At 44.9% G+C, this 8,366-nt stretch overlaps 1 protein-coding gene across 3 annotated transcripts in view; it reads right to left on the bottom strand.

Annotated features, from left to right (window-relative positions):
• Positions 1 to 8,366, bottom strand: part of HAPLN1 (hyaluronan and proteoglycan link protein 1) — a 47,966-nt gene that overhangs the window by 5,087 nt on the left and 34,513 nt on the right. For all 3 annotated transcript variants that reach the window (XM_017738687.1, XM_008637167.2, XM_017738688.1), the window contains exon 3: positions 3,960 to 4,331. In XM_017738687.1, coding sequence (XP_017594176.1) covers positions 3,960 to 4,331 — 372 coding nt within the window. The remainder of the gene's footprint in view (positions 1 to 3,959; positions 4,332 to 8,366) is intronic.

Below are 8,366 nucleotides of genomic sequence, written 5' to 3'. Positions count from 1 at the left end.
TGTTTATATGAGGCTGATGGATCTGTTTGAGCTATTTTAAAGTAAAGAGTCTGGTTTTGAAAGGGAGGCCTGGGTTTTTATTTCTGTCTTGGACTTAAAGGCCAACATACCTTGAAGCAAGAACACGAATGCTGGTGGTTTTTGGTTCTTGGGGAGCCACACAAAGAATTAGCTTCTATCTAGAAGCTGCTTTCTACAGAGGTTTTTAATGACTTTAAGCAGATCTTCAAATTCCCACTAGCGTTGGAAGTAAAAAGTAATTATTTTATAGCCTGTATTGCAAACTTTGCATGTTCAGCTCTCACCTCCCTTTGAAGAGAGAAACCATTAAAAAAAACTCTAATAGTAAAAATCTGCCTTTGGCTGTTTAGCATTGTCCCACTTTCTCTGTCACCTCTCCCACGGTTCTCCTGAAATAAAGGCACACAAAACCTGTGCCTGAGCAGTAGCTGAGGGCTGGAACCTTCACGTGCCTGAGAGGTCAAGCTCACAAACCCAGTGCAGTGAGATTCATTACAGGGCCAGGTATTAATGAGAAAATAAACTAGTAAGGCACAAACATAAAGAAAATTTAGTGTAGGACTGTAAAAAGCTGCCCTAAAGAAAATTTAATGTAAGCTAACAATTCATTCTTTGCTTATGACTAGGACAACAGTATCTGCCTGCTGTTGGAGACCTTTTAATATGTCAGGCTTTTGACTTTCAGAACACTGAACAAAGAGTGTAAAACCCATGATCCATATTTTATGTGCAGGAGGAGAGTAAGGCCAGTTCAGAGAGAGAAAATGGCTTTGGCAATGAGGTTGATTCTCCATAAAGAATGTCCTGCTTTCCTCAGTACTTGACACTTCTTGCAGCTGCTGTGCCCTGCACAACCCTCCCGAGCCCTTAGACTGGTCCTTGTATTTCAGGCTACAAATGGGATGAAAATGAATAGCCTGAACAGATCCTAAGCTGGTGGTTGTGGAAAACCACAAATGAGTTCCTGTTCCGAGCTTTAGCTGGTGCTCAGCACAATCTCTCTAGTCTAGGGCAAAAATATTGTGGTTCTGAATTAAAGAAAAATGAAGAAAACATATCACAAAAATGTAAAGTGTGTAACAAACTCAGACTGAATCTAATTTCAGTGTTTCTTTCAAAGCTAAAAGTGCCCAGCTATTATGAATGCTTTATTTAATGACAATCCCAGAAGGCCTTTAAGGCTAGTAAGAATAGAATGCTATCACAGTGGGAGAAGAAAAAGGGTCCATCCAGGTGGAGGTCAACAATTTTGATATTGATACACAGCCATGGGTTTTGCGCGGGGAGCTCACATGGGAGCCATCAGCTGCTTTGCACCGCTCCTGGGCACTCCTGGGTGTAAATGGCTTTGATGCCAATTAACATCCTTAAGGCCACCACCTCAGGACATCAGGCTACTGATGCAAGTCATTCCCGCCGTGAGATTAACCTGATTATTTACACCACATGTAGAATGTTAGAATGGGTTGATGTATTTTAATTTTTGTCCAAACATTGTGGGGTTTTTTTCCCCCCCAATCTGTTCTGCTTTGCTCAAATACATTAAATGGCAATTAATGCCAGAACCACAAAAAGCTGCAGGTGAGCTGAACAAATAAGCACAGGGCCATGCAAGCAGAGGAATGTATTCTATCTGTTCTATACCTCCATTGTAATGTTAGTGTATTTTAATACTTATCTTTTTATTAGGAAACTTCAGTGTGCCATAGACCCAAAATAACTGGATTTGGTTGACACAAGCAGGACTGACACAGACGCTCTCACCACTCCTATCTCACTTGGAAGGTTACATTTTACCATGAGGTTTTGAAAGGAAATGTGCCTGCCAGTTTAAGAAACACCACTCCATGTTGTCAGAAATGAACAGTCTTACACCTGTCCCCTGTGTGACAAAAATAATTGAAAAGACATTGTTCCTTATGTCAGCCAGGCACTGATTAAAATATATAAACTTTCCTTCGAGCACAGGTTGGAACATACTTGGCTGAAGAAATATGATTCCTTCTCTACTTATGAATTTCCTTATTTTGGAGGAGGGACCCTGGCCTTGTAGCCAAGGCTGGTGCTATATTACAAAACAGTAACAGTAAAAAAGGTAGAAAATCTCCTTTATTTTAGTCGTGTTACTGCATGCAGTAAAGAAACGATTTCTCACTGCTTTCTCACTGTAGTATCAATCAAATAATGCCTTTCAAGTGTGGATTTCTGCATGTGCACAAGCATTTGCACCAAGCTTCAGGCAAACCTCTTCTGCCTCCATGTTCATCAGCATCTCCCCTTCCCAGGCACAGCAGGAAACACTCACAGCAGAACCCCCTCGCTTTTAACAGCAGAAAAATAATGAACTTCTGCTGCAGAGGAAGCAAGAGGCTGGGCAGGGGAGGAGAGCCCTGTGTCACTCAGGCAAAGCTGAGCCTGCCAAGAGGAGCTGTTCTCCCTTCAGTGGCTGAGCAGCCCCAGTGGAGGGAAGGCTGATCACACAAGAGCTTTTGGCCAGCAGAGAGGAATAGAGAGTTTTCTCCTCCAGCTCAATTCTGTCTTCACTCATAACTGCTTTACAGAATTTAAATTGAACTTGTAAATGCCCATTTTTCTTTATCTCATAAGTTCGAAAAGAACAGGGTATGTTCTTGTTGAAGACGAGTTCTGTGGGATGGAGCAACCTAAATGCACCACCCTGCTGGCATGGAAACTGGGCAGGGTCTTTCTGCACTTAGAAATAGGAAGTTTCTGTGGCCTCCAGCCAGGAATGGAAGAATAGATAAAGAAGTAAACTAAGCCCATGACATCTGTTTGGTTCCAAGAACCACTCAGACAGTCTTATTGTGCAGGGTAACTGTATATCCCTTCCCTTCCCTTCCCTTCCCTTCCCTTCCCTTCCCTTCCCTTCCCTTTTTTCTTTACCCCTTCTTCTTTTCCTTTTCCCCTTTTCCTTTCCCCCTTTTCCTTTTCCTTTCCCCCTTTTCCTTTTCCTTTCCTTTCTTTCCTTTTCCTTTTCTCTTTTTCCTTTTCTTTTTCTCCTTTTCCTCTTTTCTTCTTTTCCTCCTTTCCTTTCCTCCTTTCCTCTACTCTCCCTCTCTCAGGATCCCTCTGGCACACGCTTGCTGGTAAGTGTGAGAATATGTGATAGGTCGTCATGAAACTTTTAATTACCTCTGTGTTCAGTGCGGTGCTTTGGGGAAACAAAAAGGGCCAAACACTCTTTTACATGCATGGAAACTCATAAAATGCATCTGAATTGCTCAAGAAGTAAGGAAAGCTGAAATTTTTTCCTCTTTAAATCCGTTTCACTACTTTTCCAATGCTTTTTACTCTGCTGTTTTCAAGAACAATGCTCAAGAAAATGAGTAGACAATACATGTACAAGTTGTCTTGGCAGGCAATATAAAGATCTAATTTAAGTAATTATAAGGCTGGAAAAACCCAAACCCACTGTCTCCGGACAACTACTGTAACATTTTTCATCTTTGCAAGAAGATTTGTATTTTCTGGATAATGTGAAATATCCTGAAGTTTTGTAAAGTTACTATTAGGGAGGAATTTAATATAATTTCACCTAGGCAAAAAGATGCAGTGGCTTCCGCAAGACAACAGGAGCAAATTAAAAACATGTGGACCTCTTGATACTGTGTTTGTTCATCCTTTCTTGGCTCCTCTCACACCAGGTCTGGCTGGAACCTGAATATTCCTTAGGCTAGCATAAGTTATAGTAGTCCTAATGCTCTTCCAATTTATGGTTGTTCTCATGGGCTGTCAGGCCAAGATTCCCCAGAGCACAATGAATTCTGCTTCTCAGCTTGCTGTTATCACTGATAACATCAGTGACAATACAATATCACTGATAACACAATAGCAGCAGCTCTAGGAGGTAAAAACAAAGCACGTGTTCGCCAACACCACATAAATCTGACTCAAAGTGTAGCTCAGGTGTCACCTACCTTCCAAATTGAGGGTCACCACTGCCGTGTCATCCTCCAGCCCTTCGATCACCTCGCACTTGTACCTCCCGTAGTCCTCCAGCATGATGTTGGTGATGACGAGTGAGGCATCGTTCTCGCTGCTCTCCCTCAGGGACACCCTGTCCTGGTAGCTCCCATAGCTCTTCCTGTGGTGTCCCATGGCCACAAACACGTCCACTTCCTTGAGGTAATCGTAGGTGAGTTTGGTCCACTTGACGCGGATTTTGTGTGTTCCTGAGCCGGCCGTGGACGTGTGCTCGTGGTAGAATTTGCATGGCAGTGTGACGTTGCCGCCGCGGTGGGAGAAGATTTTAGCTTGCTCTGCTACCACGAGGAGACGGGGCCCGTTTTCTGTAGCATTTAAGGAGAAAAAACATAGGAAAAAACCCCCAAGAATTAGTTTGCAGTCTTCTTTTTAATAAACGGATGTGGTCAATGCCGTAACAACCACAGCTACATCTGCAGGATCACTTCCCTGCAGTCATTTTGGACCTGCGCAGTAATAAGGTTTATAAACCAGTTATAAATAATTATTTGCTCAGCTGAAAGTACCTCTGTGCCCCCCACAAAGGCAGAGGCCATCACATATACCCCGTAGTCATGAAGAGGGAGTTGTGTAAATAGATTTACAGAGTTATACAGCTGGTGAGTGAATGTCATCACCCATAAAAGGCCCCCAAACACATCTCATATTTTTCTGTGGGTTGTTCAAGAGTTGTCTATCAATGCTTTCTTTTTTATTTTCATAATTCAATTTTTCTGGAGGGATGTAGCTTATTCAGGCAGCAGCACACAAAGCTCCTCGAAGTCTGGGATGCAGAGAATCCCACTCACAAAGCAGAAAAACCATTAATGTATCAAACAGCATTACTCATACTGATATTAAAAGTGTCAGCACAGTTCTCAAATAGACACTTCAGGCCTTTTCTATTTGTATTTTATTCTAACTTTTGAGTACGAGTTCCTCTTCTGTCCAGAGTAAGGAAGTCCAGTTATCTCCAAACAGAAAATCTGATCTTCTGCTGCCCACTCTCTTCATCATCCCAATGTGGTTTTTCCTCATCTCTTCTTCTGATTTCCTTAAAACTTGTCACTATTTTGTCTCTTATGTTCTGATCTCACTTTTCAAGCAAACCTGTATGTGCTGTCTGTCTCTCCTCCTCACCCCAGATTCCTGCTAGCAGGTGAAATCATTTTGCTTAGGACAGTCGGTTGGAGCAGGTGCTTGCTTCCAACCCTGAGTCTCTGGGGCTTTTATGGGCTGTGCTGCCTTGGGAAAACCCTGGAAAATGCAGATTTCATGTGGTAGTCAGCAAATGTATCCAAAAGTGAGAATTTTCCCTCCTTTCAGTATCTCTTGCTGGGCATCTCATGTGAAGTTTGCAAAACTGATTGAGCAAGCTCAGCGCTCCTGTTGCATTTGGTGTCCTTGACCACTGAGACAATAAAACCAAAACCCCCAGTAAATCACCAGCTCTCTGGGAAAGCACCACCAGCCTCACTCTGCACTCACAGGCTGTGAAGAAGGACTTTGCAATCCCCCATGCATGTTCAGCAAGTCGATGTAGCTGCCTAGAAATTTGATTCCCCACTCTGTGGCTCGGTCTGGCTCTCTCTAAATCCAGCAGAAGCTATGGATAAGCTCCCAAAAAGAGAGGCTGCTGAGAGGGTGACCCTGTGAAGACAAGCAGCAGTTTTCTGCTGGGGATGAATCTGGGTTGGTTCAGACAAAACTGATGCAAAAATGCCACCAGCCAGGGAGATGTGGATGGCTGAGGCAGGGAAGGACTGGGATGGATGTGGGCTGACAGACAAGGTTTAGGTGATGAGCTCTCCATGCAATGTCTATCCCACCCCTCCAGCTGTCTCTCCACTGCAGGAATCGGTGGTGTGTCCACGGCCATGAGGGGTGTGCAGGAGAGTTTTAGATCATAGGTGTCTCCAGAGAGTCCCAGGCTTCTGAGTCCTGTTGACAGGTCTGTGGTTAAATGAAATATCTGCCTAAACTGCAGCCTCAGCTGGATTTCCCTCTCTGACCACCACTGCACTGAGCTGCACCCCAGGGAATGCAGCATTTTGTGATTATGCAAACACGTCTGGGGCTGGTAATTGCAAAGACAAGCTTGCTGACTGCAAATGTACATCTGCTTGAGGAAAACAGCTGTCCCAAAGGTGCAGTTCTTTGTCAGGAGCTGATGTGTCCAGAGCATAGCTGTTACCTGCACAGGTCAGGGCTCCAGTTTCCTCAGGAATGAACAAATGTGAGCGCTGTGAGGCGTTTCACCTTCCTGCCCAGTGCAAAATCAGTGCTGCAGAGCAGATCACCTGCAGCCCCTTTTAACTGATGTTCTTTTTCACTGCCCTCCTTTCCAGAGGCTCAGGGATGCTCCAATAATCCATCTTCCCCCTTTCAGAGGAGAGCATCCAAGGAAAGAGGTGATCTGAGGCAAGGCACCTTGGAAAGCGTTACCAGCAGTTTCCACCGGGGGAGGAGGAGGAGAAGGAAGAAAGTGAAGACAGCCAGCACAGTTTGTCTGCAAATTTTCCTGTTTCCTTCAGGGACAAAGATGTTCCACAGCCTTCTGTCCACCTTGGGAGGAGAAATGTTATGCTTTGGGGTGGTTATTACCAAGAAATCTGATTCAGAGCTCAGCTATGCTGGGTCTTTAGTACTGAAATAGTCAAGTTAATAAATATTAGCAGAAAGGACTGGGGCAGGAGGGAGAGTCTGACTCAGGCTGTTAATGCTCACTCTTTCTAACAACTGTGCCTGTGCCAGCAAGGCCTGGAGGCTTGCCCAGAGCACTGTCACCTCTGACTCCAGCGTCAGCATCCTAATTTGAGGATGTTCCTCCCTGCTGTGTGCCTCCCACCTCCTCCGGCCCTTTGCAGCAGCCATTACCTGAGTCTCTGTAGGTGTAAAGAGCAGAGGGGATGGTTACCTGGGTAAAGGAAAGGGAAACATGGCTTTTCTCATCCTGGAATGTCTCCTTTTTCTCTGGGGGGTCCAAGGGAGACGTGACACTTGAAATGTGCCTCCACCCTCAAGCTTTGTAAAAGGCAGTTCTTTTTTGTAGAAAATGGGATGATGTGCCCTTCTCACTGGAAGGACAGCGAGGCAGAAAATTACATCTCTGCTGGTGCTTCTCCCAGATATGGGAGAGGTGGAAGGATCTCTGGCTTTCGAGGAAAACCAGATGTCAGATTGGGGAATGAGGCACACTTTGGGCTAGAAGACATGAAGGCAGAAGGGTCTTGGGATTAAAAATGAGATGACAGAGGTTTGGCAAGAGGCCTAGAGGTCTTTATTATCCAGTAGCCAGTGAGAGCCAGGGCCAAATCTACCTAAGCTGCACATTTTTGGGAGCGTGGCAAAATGAATGCCCTTGGTCTTCCTGGAGCTGATGAATTAAAAAAAACCCAAACCCACAAGAAACCAAACACAGCGCAGGCCAGAATCTCTTCCTTTACAATATGTAATTGTCTCTGGCTGACTGCTGTGAAACTCAGCTCAAATAAGCAATGAAGTCTGCTTCCTGGGTTGTCTTAGTGAAACAAGGACCGATCTGTTGTGAAACAGTGATCAGGAGATGGGGGAGACACTGATTTAAAGAGTGGTCAGAGTAGCTCCCTCTGGGCATTCTGACAAGGCCAATCCTTCTGAATAAAATTATTTTTGTCTCTAAATGGCAGGAATATCTGAAAGGTGACTGCAAGAAGGAAAAGGATGGGACCCCCAGGTGTGGTCACAGAGTGCAGCGTGTCACTTGAGGAGGATAACACTTCTTCCTCAGAATTGCTTACTTCGGAAGCACCACCAGAGAATTTGTGAGGTGAACAGCCAAACAACTGTAAACTCTGAAACCCCCAGATTAAAGAGGGTTTAACCCTCATTAAGGAGCTGCCCTTACAAAAAGGACAGTTTCGATCCTTGCAGGGGACAAGGCAGCTCACATGTGTCACTCCCGAGCCTCAGATGGTGCATGGGCAGTGCTGGGCATCTTCCAGCTGCTCCTTCTGCTGGGGATAGAGGTGGCAACACCCTCGTGGCTCTGGCTTCAGCTCCAGGGGAAGAATTGGGATAAGAAACATTTCCCAGGTGAGGCCTTTCAGCCTTCCAGGCATATTTTGCATGGTCTCAAAGATAGTAGCTAAAAACAGTCCCTGCTGGTGACTAATTTGCTGTATTTTTTCCACTCTTGCTTCCCTACTATTGATTCTGACAGATTGTGGCCTTTTGTTAATCCTCTTGGTGCACTTAGAGGGATGACAAAGTCAACACAGTGCAGAAGCAGCCAAACTAGCTGAAGCAGAGTTTGCCCAGGGTGTAGAAGATGCCCAGCTGGGCAGGATGACACACGACTCTGGGAGCTGCTTTCCCCAAGC

This window comes from Corvus brachyrhynchos, unplaced genomic scaffold, assembly GCF_000691975.1.
Source record: "Corvus brachyrhynchos isolate BGI_N302 unplaced genomic scaffold, ASM69197v1 scaffold376, whole genome shotgun sequence".
NCBI lineage: Eukaryota > Metazoa > Chordata > Aves > Passeriformes > Corvidae > Corvus > Corvus brachyrhynchos.
This window is presented reverse-complemented; position numbering and strand designations above follow the sequence as displayed.